Here is a 16,705-nt window from a genome sequence, read left to right on the forward strand (position 1 = left end):
GGTGTGACAACTCCACTCCACTACACAGTACACATACTCCCTCCCTCTCTCTCTCTCTCTCTCTCTCTCTCTCTCTCTCTCTCTCTCTCTCTCTCTCTCTCTATAAAAAAAAAGAGACAAAAAACACAGTCATTCACAGTCTGTTTTATTTATAGTTGTGAATTCACCAAGATCATTGCTGAGGAAACGCTCACCACAGCAGTGTGAGCATTTCCTGTGACAGTTGTTTCCTTCCATTTCGTCGAACCTCTTTAAAGCAATTAATGATTGGCTGTCATGCATGCACATGCACGTACTGTAGGAGCCATCCAGTTCCAATGCTCACATGCCCAGCTGTCTTCATATACAGGAGAAAGTGTCTTTTTGTTTCTACACATTATTGTACATATTAAATGCCTCACATCATGAACACAGAATGTGCGTGCGTGCGTGCGTGCGTGCGTGCGTGCACATACATACACATGCTGTAGCAACACACACACACACACACATACATATATACATAAATATGATGTGTCTAAAAGGCACAACAATATAAGTCACCAGAACTCTCAAATAACATGCAACACTTTTAATAACGCACAACAGCAGAAGGAAAACGCCCTGGACCTCTCTCAGCATTTGCGAAACCTGTGGGTGTGAAGTGTGAAGTTTTAGAACATATACCTATCTCATGCACGTCACAGACAATGTGATAACTTCCTCTTTTGTGACTTCTGTTCTCCAACAAGTTGCGCAACGAATATAGTTTGAAGATGAACCAGAATGAGTGAGGACGTGTACGCCATACCGGACCTGACAAATGAGGTCAGATATGGCCGAGGAGAGAGGGAGCAGGAAATGGAGGAGAGAGGAGAGAGAGAAGAGAGGATAGTAGACATCTATGTCACTGCAGACGACCTTGACCTTGACCCTGGGACACGGCAGGATGCTGTGCAGAAGAACACAGCACAGGAGCAGAATGGAGGTACAAATAAGAATTTTCTAAAATGTTCAAAAATAGCAGATGTACAAGCTCACAATGTGGCACAAAGTGATCTTTGCCTGCGGGTGTCGCTGTTGAGGGATTTTGCCTGTCAATCATCGCCTCTGCCCCCCCCCCCCCCAAAAAAAAGGCAAGGATAGGGGATGGGCAGGGAGGGGCAGGGAGAAGTGGGGGCGGGATTGTAGGACTATGACGTTAAAGTCCAGGGGCCAATTCCAGCACTTGTTTAGCCTAATTATTCAGAAAACCCCAGACCACTGAATTGTCAAAGTCAGGCTTTTTGGGTGTAATTGAGGTCATAAAGCAAAACAAAAAAATGAAAAATGAAATGAAAATGAATGTCATGAAACCTTTAAGAACTTAAATGACTTGTTATCTGTCATAAAGCATCATAACTTGTTAAAACCATCTGTAGTGTCCTTATAGGTTTTTCTTATGTTTTTCAGGCTCTGATCAGTCAAAGAACAATCATTCTAGAGCTGCTGCAGTGTGTCTGGTGCTGCTGAGTCTTCTATTGGCTGTCATCATTGGTCTGGTCATAAAGTGTGAGTATCATAGATTAAACGCTACATGTTATATTTGTGTCGGAAATGTAATGTTGATGGCTGTTGATTGGAATACTTTGGCCTCTATTTTGGGTCAGGACTCAGGTGGACTGGAGAGGCGTGCAGCGGGTGGGAAATTTGACTATTTCTGTGCTGTGTTTTTCTCTGCCTGCATGTATTTTGTGTTTTGGGGACTCACAGCACGGTTTGCTTCATTCACCTGCTTAGACGGACCGGCGTATAGCAAAGTGCACTTTTGTCCATTGCTATTTTCAGCACACTTTAGTTGGCGGAGGCAAAACCAAGATAGATTTTCCTCAAGATGAAAAACATAATTTTAACCTTTTTTTTTTCTCTCAAAATTTTTATCCCACGATTTTGTAACCCCATTTTTTACACCCAGTGCCAATTGTCTATGTAATCCTGGGCACTACACTCCCTCTGCCAACCTAGGGAGGCCAGGGCCGAGCTCATGCCTCCTTCAATGCATGAGAGCCAACTGATCTTCTTGTCACCTGACAGGGGAGAGTATCCCTGGTTGGACGTAGCGCGTTGAAGGAACACGTTATCCCAACCAGTTCCTTTCCCCTCCATCAGGTGCCCGGCTGGCCAGGGGAGGCAGTATAGTGACCAGGATTACTGCATGTTTTTGTGAGGGTACCTACCCTGGGCCTAGGGAACACAGGGAGAACATGCAAACTCCACACAAAGAGGCCCTTTCGCCAACCCCACTTATAGTGGGGTTCCGTATCAATGCAATTTTTTATTTTCATTTCCGATTCTTGTGAAAGTTCCGTTTTCACTACTAATTTGAAGATATTTTCACCCAGATAAAAAAATTGGCCTCTAGGGGGCGCCGGCAGATGCCAGCCCTAGCTAAATATGTTAACTGTTGTAACTTTTGATTGGATTATCCGATCTGAACATATGAGATATGTATGGATACAGGATCAGGAGTAGCATTTGGTACTTCAAGCATATTACCCATAGAATCATTTTCATTTTCCAGTATTGGCGCATATCGTCAAAAATAGATATAGTAGGGGACCGAGTATGGGTAATTTGTTGTTTTAATTTCAAATTGATTTGAAAGGTTCGTTTTCACTACTAAATTGAAGTTAAGGGTCTATAGAACATTTCTTGTTCATGTGTCAAGCACTCAGATAAAGAAAATGGCCTCTAGGGGGTGTCAGCGGTTCCCAACCCCACACCAGCCATAGAAAAATATGGGAACTGTTATAACTTTTGATTGGATTATCCAATATGAACATAATGAGGTATCTATGGATTCAGGATCAGGAGTAGCAACTGGTACTTCACACATATTTCCCAAAGAAGCAATATTTCTTCTGCTATCTGCACATTTCCACAAGAATTGTCAGAAGAGGTCTATGCGCTAACGTATGTGTCGGAATAGCATTAATTTCCATTTTTGTCTCCACTACCCATCTATCTACTTGAATAACTAACATTACAGTGTCTTGCTATGTAAATTATTATCATTATTATTATTAGTAGTATTACTTTCCATTTTAAGATAAATCATTCCAGAACAGCATGTTAAATGTCTTTCAATATAGGCAGGATTTCTATTAATTTATGGCATACATGTTTTTTGGGGTATTAAGTGGTGCTGAATCCAAATCTGCTGTATGCCCAGCTCAAAATTGACCATTTAAAGATGGCGGCCACCACTATGCTGAAATATATTACGTAAAACATATTTTTGACTACACAAGGCAGAAACTTGATTGAATTTAGCTTTTTAGGTTTTCATATGGGGAATCCAATCCCATATTCTGATTTGAGATCAAATGTGAGGAACGTGTTTAAAACGTATATTGGGAAAATTGTCATTTAAAAGGGATATTACATACAATTTGGAACAAATTAGGCCTAAGGGAACCTGTGACAGCTGGAAGTCCAGGGAGTCCTGGGTTGTCCCCCTTCTCCCCTGTACAGTTTTGATAAGCTCCAGATTCGAGGGCTGAGCACGGCCATTAAGGGTATAAGTTAGATGGGCTCATCAGTGGGGATACAGTGAAGAGGCATGGCCCCTTATGGGCATGGAGAGGGTGTGGAGATCAGTGCAGAACTGTCATAACATACAGTGTCTACTGGGTGTCTAGGAACGGGTAGAGGCGGAGTGTAGCAGGGATAGGGTTTACCTTTGCTTGTTGCTTTTTATCTGGTGCTTTTTAACAGCTATAGGGGAAAGGTGAATAGTACATGATGCTCTGTGCTCCATTCTCCTCCATATGATCCTAGTGTAACCAACCTCCAGACCCACAAGGGGCCATGTCCCTGCTGCTATCGGACAGACAAGCATTGCTTTCTGTATTCACCTGTTACAGCCCATGCCATAATGATAAGTCACTGATGGGACTGACCTGCATTGCTACCTATGTCTGCCCACGAGCACCTATCTTGGGCATAGGAATAGCCAGCAGATCCGCATGGAGGCCCACTTGGGATGAACGTATCCAGTGATCCAGACCGACATAGGGACACCCCTGTCGGCCGTACGCATAGCCATGTGGTGACATGGAGTTTGTAGAACCACCATCACCAGCAACCGACTCACATATCAACACTCTCTCTAACCGGCTATGAGCACTCCTCCTGGGCTCACAGGTGCCCCACTCTACAGATTATTTATTTGGCAGCTGTTATGAGATGGGAAAGGGAATCAGCCGATGGAGTGCTTTCTTGGTCCCCATAACTTTGATCTTCTATGCTCCAAGTGCCCAGGGATCTATCCAGTGACCACCATACTCCCCTTTACCCACCTGAGGGGCATCCTAGACTCACTAAACTCATAAACCAGACCCCCTATTACCTCCAAACCCACCACCCACTCCATACCCTCTCTACCCACCTGAGGGGCTCCATAGCCCTGTTACACTCATCCAAACAGTGGGTTCTGATAGCTTTGCACCAACCTTCACACCCTGGCCCATAATAGGCCATGTCTCCTCACTGTATCCCCACTGAGTAGCCCATCTTCCCTATACACCTGATGGCCCAGCTCAATCCCCAGGTCAGGAGCTTTTCAAATCCATATATTGTAAGTACTTATTGTACAGCAGATATGTCATAAAGTCATGGGATAAAGTTGGTTGGAAAACCTATTCACAATAAATGACAATGTACCCAATATAAGCACTTTCCTCACATTTGATCTCTAAATATGCCATTGTATTCCCCATATGAAAACCCAATAAAGCAAAATGCAATCCAGTTTATACCTGGTTTAGTCAAAAGTATATGTTGTTTTAAATACATTTCAGCATAGTGGTGGCCGCCATCTTAAAATGTTCAATTTTGAGCCATTATCAGCCATTTCTGAGCAATTTCTGAGTTGGGCATACAGCAGATTTGGATCCAGCACCCCTTATTACCCTCAATCTTCAATCTGGTTTCTTGACACTCAAACTAAAATTGTTCTATAGACCCTTATCTTCAAATTAGAAGTGAAAACTAAACTTTCCCAACTACTTGAAATTACTGACTGTCCAGGGCTAATAGAAGTTTTGAAGTAATTCGATGTAAATGGCAGCCATCTTAATTTTTTCCCGTACCAGAATATTCAAAACATCAATATTTTAACTCCAGTAGATAGTAGACTCACACAGTATTGACTTGATATAGCAATACTTTTTTTTTATCACACAGCAAATTAAGACATTTATCAAAACATCATAATTCCGATTTTGGCCATTTTGGAAATGGGGCAAAAACAATATTTTTTTTAAATCTGATTCATATATCTTCGAGCCAAATTGTTCTATAGACCATTATCTACAAATTAGAAGTGAAAAATTAACTTTCACATGAATTTGAAATGACTGAGTGTCCTGGCACCCCACTATTAGGGTATGGGCAAATGTTAACCTTTTGAAATGCATTCTAACCCACACGTAAAAATGGTTAAATGCTCGTGTCTCACAAAACTATTGTATGTCACAATGCACAATATTGAATAGGGTTGTGTATTGCCAATAAGTTGGTGACAAGATGCATATCACGATACAGAGGTCACAATTCAATATATTGCGAGATTGTAAGCGATGTTGAATGCAGTTGAATGCACTTATTGTAAGCTACACTTATTGTATGCTAAATGACTGTAATGTAATGTAAAGTAAAAGGCAATATATTGCATTTTTTTTCTAAAATAAAATGTAAAATATTCCAAAATATTTCGTCATAATAGCCAATCAACAAGTTCACAACGCGGTGCAATGCTATGTTGTGAGCTTGTAGATCAGCTACTATGACGAAATATTGACTAAATCTTCTCTGTCTTACGGGGGTCCCTTGCACAAAAGCTTTTAAAATGGGGAACCACAGCCAAATGCATAGGGGATCCTCGACACAAATGTTTGAGAATGACTGTACAGTGTAAACACCCCACCATAGCATATATGCACACTGTATAGCCTACTCTGTTCAACTGTAGTCGGGGGGCCTTCATTCTGTACAGCAGTGTTTCCCAAAAAGTGGGCAAGATCCATGATTGGGTCGCGGACCCATTTTTTAACATAACCTGTGCTTGGCGGACTGTTTTAGTTTGTTGTTGTTGACTCTGCACCTCCTGCACAAGGACATCCGTTTGATCTTGAGATACATTATGTTTCATCCATGAGTGTGGACCAGAATGCACTTTTTATAGTTCTTTATTTACCCGGGGTAGTAGCTGAGCACAAGTTCTCATTTTCAGCAATGCTCCTCACATAGATAGACACAGACAGACACAATTAAACCTGGGAGTTGACCAGAACTTATACTGTTGGCGCACTGAGCAGCTCCACTGGGGCAGTTGGGGGTTCAGTGCCTTGCTCAAAGACACTTCAGCTGTGAAATAGGGCTTAAAGGGATAGTTCAACCTAGCCTGGTAAACCCTCCCTCCGGAAAATCTCATTTCCATTTGATTTCAGGAAGGAGTCTGGCATGAAGGCTTGTATGGGCGTTTCTAGCGCATTACCAAAAAAACGAGCCTATCAGCGTCGTCGCTCATCGTTCTGTGATTGACAGCGACAGTTGGCCAATCAGGTGGCGAGTTCGAGTGAGCCCGAATGGGACCGAGTGTAGCCGACAAAAATGGAACGAGCCGCCATTGTTTCTGTGGGCAGTTAAACTTTTTACTCTCAAACTTCTTTTTTGAGGCACGGAATTCACTTATAAGATATCGTTTGGATAGAATTTAGTTGTTTAACTTCATATACAGTATGTGGTCAATTAATCATGACAGAGCCTATTTAAAAATAAAAATTTAGAGAACCGGCAGGGGCGGGCAGTGACACGCATGTATCCGAATAAGGCAACCTATTTTGGGCATGGCCGTCTCAAAAGTCCTGTTGCGTCACATTAGTCTGGAAGTGGTAGAAATGCACTGGCTGAAGTGGGACACTGCTGATTGGCTGAAGGGGTTGTCAGTCAACGGTATTACTCCCGCCCAACTCCAGCCCACAGCCAAAATTGCAGAATGGGCGATAATGCCAGACTCACTCCTGAAATCAAATGGAAATGAGATTTTCCGGAGGGAGGGTTTACCAGGCTAAGTTCAACCAAAAATGACTTTTCTAACGATTAGTCATCCCATGGAGACTTGAATTCATGGATATTTTTTTGTTTTTGTCGCTTTACTAAGCAACCTTCCGGCAACAAGTGCACTCCTCTAGCACTGCTCTAAAGGTCATTGGCCGCGTTTCCCAACGAGATTCGTAGAGATGCTGCGTTGAGCATCTGCGCAGGTTCTACGACGGGTCTTACGTGTGTCCACACAATCTGCGCAGTACCATAGCAGCCACGTAGATTTCAGCTCATGCGCTGCCTACGCAGCCTGCGTAAGAGCCTGGGACCCGGCGAAACCAACGCTCTACCCTCATTAGTAGCAGCTGGTTCTGCCCAACGTGCAATCGCTTCCCACGTCCATGGCGTTACGTTTCTGCTAAAACTACATTTGGGAGACAGAATGGCGTATCCTACTCTCCTCCTACTTCTGCGAGAGGCGTAGCCCTGCAGTGCTCTCCTACGAAGCATTTTGTTACTAGCGCCCTGGGGCGGTAGTAACACCCCGTAGCGAAATAGATCTATGAAAAGACCGACCACACACACACACACACACACACACACACACACACACACACACACACACACACACACACACACACACACACATTTATGTATATGTATATATATATATATATATATATATATATATATATATATATATATATATATATATATATATATATATTGCGGCCGGGCCGGTGCGTAACGACAGCTTGCAGATCTTTTTTTTTTGGGTAGGGTGAGCGTCCTCTATGCATGAACCCGAAGTTTACAAATTGTACTGTACTCTCACGAATGATCTCTGATCTGATCATCTGATAAAAATATTAAGCAAGCCAAGTTAACTAAAGGACGTAAGACCCCAGTTCCCCTCACAAAGTCACAGCTGACGTCTGCAAGATATAAATGTATATGAAAAAAAATTAAACTACCAAAAGTAACGGCTTTCTATATGGTTCGTCCACTAGCCTAGCGGTCTAGGCGTATATCACACAATTTGGGAATCCAGCATGATAGCTGTCGCGGGTTCGACTCCTAGTACCGACGACCTTTACTGTGTCTCTCTCCCCTTTTACTGTCCGTCTATTGTCCTGTCCAAATAGAGGCAAAAAAGCCCCTAAATATATATATTTTAAAAAGGACGCAGAATGTCCCATTTCCCAAGTTTAATATGTATAAATATATTTTTTTAAATAGCAGATTGCAAGCTCACAACGCCTCTTAAGCTTGTAGATGTAATTTAATGCATAAATATATTCAAACGTTGTATTTAGAGTGGACTGCTTCAGGACATCTGACAGTTGGCTCTGTCACCTCTTATGAGATGATCGGAATTTACTAGAATTTATAAACACCGGATCCATGCATATATAGGGAAGCAGTGAGCTGGGATTGAACCCGAAACTCCCACTCGCCAGCACGACACGTTACCAGTCATGCTAATAAGCCTGAGCTCGATAGCCAGGTCTTTTGCACGCCCTTTCTCGTTTTGTGTTGTTGAAAGTCTATTCTCGGAGGTGGGAAGCCTCTCAGCACCCCACCTACTCTGTAAAATACACTTTTTGGGCAGAAAATAAAATATGTCAGCGAGACGGAAATTATTTTTATTTACTCCACAGTGCCCTCTACAGATTTTGGTTAATGGTAAGTTCAATCCTACAGATCTGTAGAGGGCACTGTGGAGTAAATAAAAATAATTTCCGTCTCGCTGACATATTTTATTTGCTGCCCAAAAAGTGTATTTTACAGAGTAGTTGGGGTGCTGAGAGGCTTCCCACCTCCGAGAATAGACTTTCAACAACACAAAACAGCCTTTGCTTTGGTGAGTAGCGAAATGGTTTTGTTTATTTTTACTACTCTTGAGCACTCGCAGGGCAGCGGAATTCCTTGTACAATCGCAGAGCGAGGGGTCTTCCAGGGCGTTAGAGGGAACACACTAACGCTCTGAACCAGGGCTGCGCTGCTTAGTCCTTTATGCATGAACCCGAAGTTTACAAATTGTACTCTCACGGATGATCCGATCGTCTGATAAAAATATTAAGCATATGGCAAGTTAACTAAAGGTATATAAATGATGCTGAGCTAAACATGTTTCCTAAATTTCGAAGTTTTATAGTTAAACGTTATGATGAAAGTCCCCAGTTCCTCTCACAAAGTGACAGCTGTTGCGCTCAACATTTTTATGAATGGTTAAAAAATCTTTTGAAACTAGCAGATCTACAAGCTCACAACGCTTCACAAGCTTGTAGATCTGCTATTTTCAAAAGATTTTAATACATATTAAATTTGGGAAATGGGACATTCTGCATACCTTTACTTTTGGTATTTTAAGTATATTTAATTTACTTGCATAATGGGGACACTTTAGTGTTTTATTTAACTTGCAGATGTCAACTCACCACTGTAATTTCATTCATAAATATATTATTCAAAAGTTGTATTTGGAGTGGACTGCTTCAGGACATCTGACAGTTGGCTCTGGTATTTTTATGATCCATTTCACTTTCGCAAAGGGTGTTTAAACTGCAGTGTAGCGGCAGACAGCACTACGTAGTTTACGTCGGCTTTACGTAGACTTCGTCCAGGAGGTCTTTACGTCTATGCTGTCTCGCGAATGTAGTTTTAGCACACACGTAATGAGAACCTACGACGGTGGTGCCTCCTGAAGCCAGTTTAGATGCCACGTAAAGCACACACAGCTGCCACTAATGAAGATAGATCGTGGTGGGGTTGCTACTGCGCATGTGCGTGGAGGCTCTCACGCAGCTTCTAGGCTGCGTCTGAGCTCAAAGTCGTTTGGGAAACCTGGCCAATGTTACTCAATACACCAGCAACAAACCCATTGATAATACAGTTCAGCACAATCTCACCTAACTGTGAATACTCCTCCCTTCTCTAGTCCAATAAGCAGGAGATAAATGAATGGTGAGCGGTCATTGTTGAGAAATAAACATAGACATGGTCTTCATCACTCTGAAGGGGTTTATTTCAAAATAATGATCTGCTCACCACAAATTATGCCACTTATTACACAGCTATTACACATCTATTTAATACAGCAATTAATAAATTGATAAAATGTAACAATAAAATGATTTCATTGATTGTAAAATAATGCAATTGTTTAAGGTAAAGAAAGATCTTGTTCATTAGCTATAAAAGTTGTGTCCAGTATAACAGGTCAATATTATGTCACTGCATTGACAATTTCTCACCTCAAATGTTTTCCAAATCATTCTTTAGTGTAGCTTCTGTTTAGCTGTACAATTACATTGTGTGTTTGTGTTGCACAGCTGCCTTGCTGAATAGGGGAACATCCATTCCTGTGCATTGTCTGCAGCAGTATATTATTGTAGCAGCGGTCATTATAGAAAAATAACAGACTGTTAAATTTAGTGATTGATCAATCAGGATCAAGTATTCAACCAAGCTGTGTAATAAATACCAAACATATGTCACCACGCCCCACCCACCACGCCGTTCACTGAACTTCACACTGGTTCCCCAAAATAGGGTCCTTTGTCTCACCGTCAATTGAAGATAATCAGAACAAAGTTGTACGTACAATAAAGCTCATTAGTTGGTTGATTCTCCATCTTGCAGATTCTGAATTGAATACAGAGAAAAACAACCTACAGTCCAGATTTATCAATGTAACTGAACAGAAGGATCAGATACAGTCCAGTTTTGACCAGCTACAGTCCAGATATAACAATGTAACTGAACAGAAGGATCAGATACAGTCCAACTATAACAATGCAGCTAAAGAGCGAGATGACCTGAAGAAGAGACTCTGTGGTCAGTGAGACATCGCTGTTTTTTTAAAATTGTTATATCATGTTGTTCATCATTTGCCATTAATATGAGCAAACAGTTGCTAACTTTATTATTTTGTTGTTAGAATCATATGGATTTACATTTGATGGTGGAGTGTGTTATTACGTCTCACCCTCGGCCTTTACTGAGTGGAAAACCTGGGAGGACAGCAGACAATACTGTAGAGACAGACAATCAGATATGATGGTCATAAACAGCAAAGAAAAACAGGTGTGTGTGTGTGTGTGTGTGTGTGTGTGTGTGTGTGTGTGTGTGTGTGTGTGTGTGTGTGTGTGTGTGTGTGTGTGTGTGTGTGTGTGTGTGTGTGTGTGTGTGTGTGTGTGTGTGTGTGTGTGTGTGTGTCTGTGTGTATAGTAGCATATCTGTTGTACAGTTTGTACTTCATTAACCAGCATCTTTTCTGTCCAGGACCTTGTTCAGAGAGTTACTGGCAGAGACCAGAACATGTGGCTGGGTTTCACTGACAGAGACGAAGAAGGAGTCTGGAAGTGGGTAGATGGAACCCCACTGACCACACCAACGTAAGACTTTACCTTACGTTTAACTTTTCTTTATTTCAACTAACATTTTAACAATATTTCCCATATTTGCTGCCTTTGTCTAAATGGTATTAATACAAGACAATTATACCTACTTTCTATCAATATCCAGTTAATTTGTAACTAATATCTAGAATATAATTTGAGGTCATGATTAACATACACAATATTTAGAGGGGAAAACATGGAACAGTATTGTAATGTGTTCAATGTTCCTACTTCATCAGGTACTGGGTCCCTGGTCAGCCTGATAACAACGATCAAGGGGTAGAGGACTGTGACTGTGTTGTGTTTTGGAATGGAGATACGAAAGGATGGTTTGACAATTCATGTTCTCAAACTAACCGTTGGATCTGTGAAAGAGTTCTGTGTTGAAATCATAATTTTCAAAATGTACTGTATCAAGCTGGTGTGTTGATGGGTGTATTCATTCACATGTGGTAATTAATGTCTTTGCTTTGGTTTAACTGCCTTGTAATTCTACCCAATATGCACTGTAGATATTACATTACAATTGATATTAATATTTTCATTATTAAAGGGGAGCCTGAATGAGAATAACATGAACTTAACAGCTGTTTGTTACATTGTAATACCATGTCATTATTCATATAGACTAGGGACCAGATGTGACCTGCTTCTAACAGCAAATGCACAATTCTTCTGGCTTTCTAATCTAGTTTTTCTAATGCAAAGTGACACACTCTGTTTGATCCAGTCTGTTTTGTTCCTTTTAATATTACATACATTTTAGATTTTCAATTGCTTTGTTTCATTTCATTTCTCATTCCAATAAAGCAGAATTGAATTGAATTGAATTGACAATGTTTCTCTCTGGCCACCAGGCTGCTGCAGTATGCTGCAAGGAGAAGGAGGCAGTCAAAACCGTAATAATAATAATAATAATAATAATAATAATAATAATAATAATAATAATAATAATAATAATAATAAAAATAATAACAATAATAATAATAATAATAATAATACATAAACACAGCAACAATGACTGTATAATGTAATATTCTTTGCAGTTCATACACTCAGTGTAATAGTCTGGTCTCGGACGAGTGAGTTGTAGGACCCAAAAGCAGACTGTGTTTTATGAAACTAACCAAAAGGTTTCCCTGAACAGGGCTTAACAAACACTGACACTGACAATAGCTCACAGGTAGGTATACACAGGGAACTAAACAAAGGTGAACTCAAAGTACATTCAACACAGGGATAGGCTAGAACTAAACAAGACAAGACACAGATGGAGACAATAACTAATAATCACAATGCGGGGGAGACAAGACAGATAACAACAACAAGGGCAGACTTGCAGGAGCAAACAATCAACGAGGCATGAATAAAACCCTTGAACCAAACAGAACAGGATCATCAGTAAAAAACTGAGGAATATACGGCCAATGTCCAAGGGCTGAGTATCGGGCCGTGACAATAAAGTTGAATTGCAACATTAACGTTTGCAAAATTTAAGGGGTATTCTGCTCAAGATCAGATAATAATTTTAGGCCTGGATAACTTAGGCCTGGAATTTTATCTTTTTAGGGGCAAGGCCACTTGGCCTTTGATCTTGTAAATATTCTGAGGGCACAATTTAATTTATGGGTCAAGAATGAATTTGTATTAAATACATACTATAACTATCAGTTAAGTAAATAAATGATTGGTATTTACAAATTAGCAATATTGCACAAACTCCTGAAAAGTCTCACTGCCGTCACTGGACTGGTTTGAAGATGGGGATGGGACTCAGGAGGATTTAAGAATTCAGAATCTCAACAAAAGACACCGATGTCTAGTAAAAACCACATTTGCAGTAAAATAGATTTAACTGTAATTCTACTCTGTCTGATGACATTATGTCCAGTAACTGCTGGCCTAACAGCCTACATGTGCATAATTAGTGCATGTGAGGTTATGTTCTGTTTGTCACGCACACAGTGTCTCAGAAGTCTCATAGACTGTCTGAGTTGCCTTTGCACCTGGCAGATGACCTTAGATTTAACCATTTTTGATCATCCTTATTGTCTCCCTTTTTGTCACCTTTTCGTCAATCTACACTCTTGTAAGGGCCTCGTTCAGTTCTATGTGTCCTTCTCTGCCCACAAACCGTTCACGTCCTGTTCTACAGAAGCAGGATGTAGTCTGAGAGTGTGAGCACTACAGGAAAGAGACAGAGGAGAAAACAACAACCCAATATGCACTGTAGATCACATTACAATTGATCGGAATTAACGTGGTTCAGAGCAATGCTATATATATATATTGCGTTTATATAGCATTTATGAAGCAAATAATAATTACTAGCACACAGAATCAGGAAGTATTTGTAATTGTAAATTGTAATCTCACACTTTTTTTCCTTCCAATTCCTCAGACAGACATAGACACACACAAACACGCAGTGACAAACACAACACATTCACACATAGCAAGTGCGGTTAACTATACTGCACTACAGCTGCACATGCCTGGAGTTTCACATGTAGTAGTCTAGTAAAATAGCATGCCCTGAAGTTCCAGCATTGAATCAAGTATAGGGAAACACGTCATAACACGTCATAACATTGGGCCTCATGCAGCGATAAGTTCCTAATGTTTCCTCTTACATTTCTTTCTAAGTGAATTCCTAAAGCCCTCTCCAGACCAATCTGAGTCGGCCCGATTTTGGGCCGAATTGGCTTCGGGAAGCGTCGGCCAGTCGGTTAGGGGTCCGTTGGGGGGTCCGTCGGGACCTTTTCGGCCGACCCAGAGCCGACCGAACATGTTCAGCTTTTTAGCCGACTGGTAGCGCAGTGGCAGTGACAACAGAGGGCTGTCGGTGTTGCCAGATTATGTGAGAGAAACAAGCGACCATGTCTATGAAAACCTACATTCACTGTTTCTTGTTGTTGCTCCCAGAGAGAGAGAGATTGATTGATTTGCCCTACTTTTGCGCTGTGGTGATTGGGAGCAGAGCAGGTGTGTAAATTTGTCCAGTGACGGAGTCACATGCATCCGTGTTTATGTATAAATATGTAATGCGCAAGTATGTAAACATGTCCTTCTGAGTGGGAGTTCAAGCATTGCATGAATAGGCTCGTAAAGCAGGGAGAGAGAGAGAGAGAGAGAGAGAGAGAGAGAGAGAGAGAGAGAGAGAGAGAGAGAGAGAGAGAGAGAGAGAGAGAGAGATAAAAAGCGGCAGAGAGAGAAAGAGAGAGAGAGAGAAAGAGAGAGAGAGAGAGAGAGAGAGAGAGATAAAAAGCGGCAGAGAGAGAAAGAAAGAGAGAGGGAGAGAAAAAAGGGAGAGTGAAAGATTGAGAGAGAAAGAGCGAGCGAGAGATTGAGGAGACGGAAAGAGGGAGAGAGAACGAGCAATTAAGTGAATTGCTTTCACCTGCTGCTGCTGTGCGGACTGTGCTACAGGGCATATCTCCGCCAAGCCAGGGTGACCTACCCAGGCTCATGAAATTCATATTCAGGCATAGTAGCCAATTAGAATGAAATCTTCAAAAACGGACTCATATACTGATACAGAACCATATATTGGCTATATATTATGGCTGTCGGGTGGAAATCTTGTATGTTCCTTTTTTATTATTATTTAAAAACAATTTAAAATCGTGAAAATAGCCAATCTACAAGCAGTAATTATTAATAATTAAGAAATACTATATTTTAAAGAGTGAAAAATCAACTAAAGTCATTATTAGTGCAAGTTCATTCACATTTCATTTGAATGAAAATAACTTGTGGGTAAAATACATTCTGTGAATCTAATGTGATTAATGTGACCCCTACTTCAGTCAGTGAAGTCCAGGGCTGAATGTGACATATTGAGACCTATATAACTAAATATTGGTCATTTGCCAACACATTATTTTGTGAAATAAATGGGTAATATTTCACAGATAGTTATACTATTCTTATAATATATTAAAATACAATCATCCTTAACCTTCAAGTTAAATGCATTATTTCCGTGGACTTAAAAATCATTTTTGGACTTAAAAATCGTTATTATTTTTTTGGATGGCCTTCCTGCCCTGGCAGGAAGGCCGGGCAGTGCCTTTGTGCCCTCCAAAAAATTACAACACCAAAGGCCAAGTGGCCTTGCCCCTAAAATGACGAAATTCCAGGCTTGAATGCAATAGATGTACTCTGAGTCTGTTACAAGTAAAAGTCCGGAATTCAACATTTACTTGAGTAAAAGTACTAAAGTATTGGTATAAAAATGTACTTAAAGTACCAAAAGTAAAAGTACAAAAATGTTTGAAAATAGCAGATCTACAAGCTCAGAACGCGTGCATCGCAACACGTTGTGAGCTTGTAGATCTGCTATTTTCAAATAGCTTATAGGTACAAAATAGGGCTAAAGTGGTTAATGTATGTTTCATAATGATTTATATCTGCAAAGTAACTAGTAACTAAACATTTCAAATAATTGTTGTGGAGTACAAGTATAGACAATTGGAAATACTCCAGTAAAGTAAAAGTACCTCAAAATTGTACTTAAGTACAGTACTTGAGTAAATGTACTAGTTACTTTACACCACTGCACGTCAGTGAAGAAAAAACGCTGGGAACATCCCTAAGTGGCTTTGCAGGGAAACAAGCCCAAAGTCGCTTATAATAAGCAGACCTGGCAACGCTGGCACGCTAAAAGTCAAATTAGCACATGAATGGCCAGTCGGCTGACAGACTTAAATGGTAACTTTTGCCAACCGAATACCAGTCTGTTGCAGTCTGGAGTAGTCTGCAATAGTCTGGACGAGTCTGTTTGGTGCGGAGTTGCCTTAAGAGAAGTCGAGTCAGATTCATGAAACGTTCTTAAAAGGCAGAAAACTTAATTATTAATTATTTTTGCACAAACATGTCACACTTAAGAACTCAAAGGCCACCCTAAGAGTGCTCTTCAGTGTGTGTAGATTCTGTTCTTACCTGAGAACAGATCACAGCTAAGAAAACATTGGAGTATACCAAAATCTTCTTAAAAACTTCTTAAGTGGGTCTAAGAAAAAAATCCTCTTAAGAACGGTTGCTGCATGAGGCCCATTGACGTGGACGGGGTGGAGGATGTGGTGAAGGTGTACAGAGGAAGCTGAAACGCAGCTAATTTACAAGTTTGTTTTGAAGGCAATGGCTGGCGGAGATCTGTGCTCTAAGGAACACATATTTCTAGCAGTGTTTCTAGTGTTGTCGTAATATGTTGGGTGTTTTGTTTGACCGCT

At 40.8% G+C, this 16,705-nt stretch overlaps 2 protein-coding genes across 2 annotated transcripts in view; one reads left to right on the forward strand and one right to left on the reverse strand.

Moving 5' to 3' along the window:
• The window catches only part of LOC308092804 (E3 ubiquitin/ISG15 ligase TRIM25-like), a 31,862-nt gene that overhangs the window by 8,061 nt on the left and 7,096 nt on the right, over positions 1–16,705 (reverse strand). The gene's annotated exons all lie outside the window — the stretch shown is intronic.
• LOC308093126 (hepatic lectin-like) overlaps positions 766–16,705 on the forward strand; it is a gene marked incomplete at its 5' end in the record, with an annotated part of 33,940 nt that continues 18,000 nt past the window's right edge. The window contains 2 exons of the mRNA XM_080439351.1: positions 766–967; positions 1,432–1,530. Of these exons, the coding sequence (XP_080295477.1) occupies positions 766–967; positions 1,432–1,530 (301 nt within the window). The remainder of the gene's footprint in view (positions 968–1,431; positions 1,531–16,705) is intronic.

The sequence above is a fragment of the Gymnoscopelus braueri genome, assembly GCF_963280865.1.
Source record: "Gymnoscopelus braueri genome assembly, chromosome: 10".
Taxonomy (NCBI): domain Eukaryota; kingdom Metazoa; phylum Chordata; class Actinopteri; order Myctophiformes; family Myctophidae; genus Gymnoscopelus; species Gymnoscopelus braueri.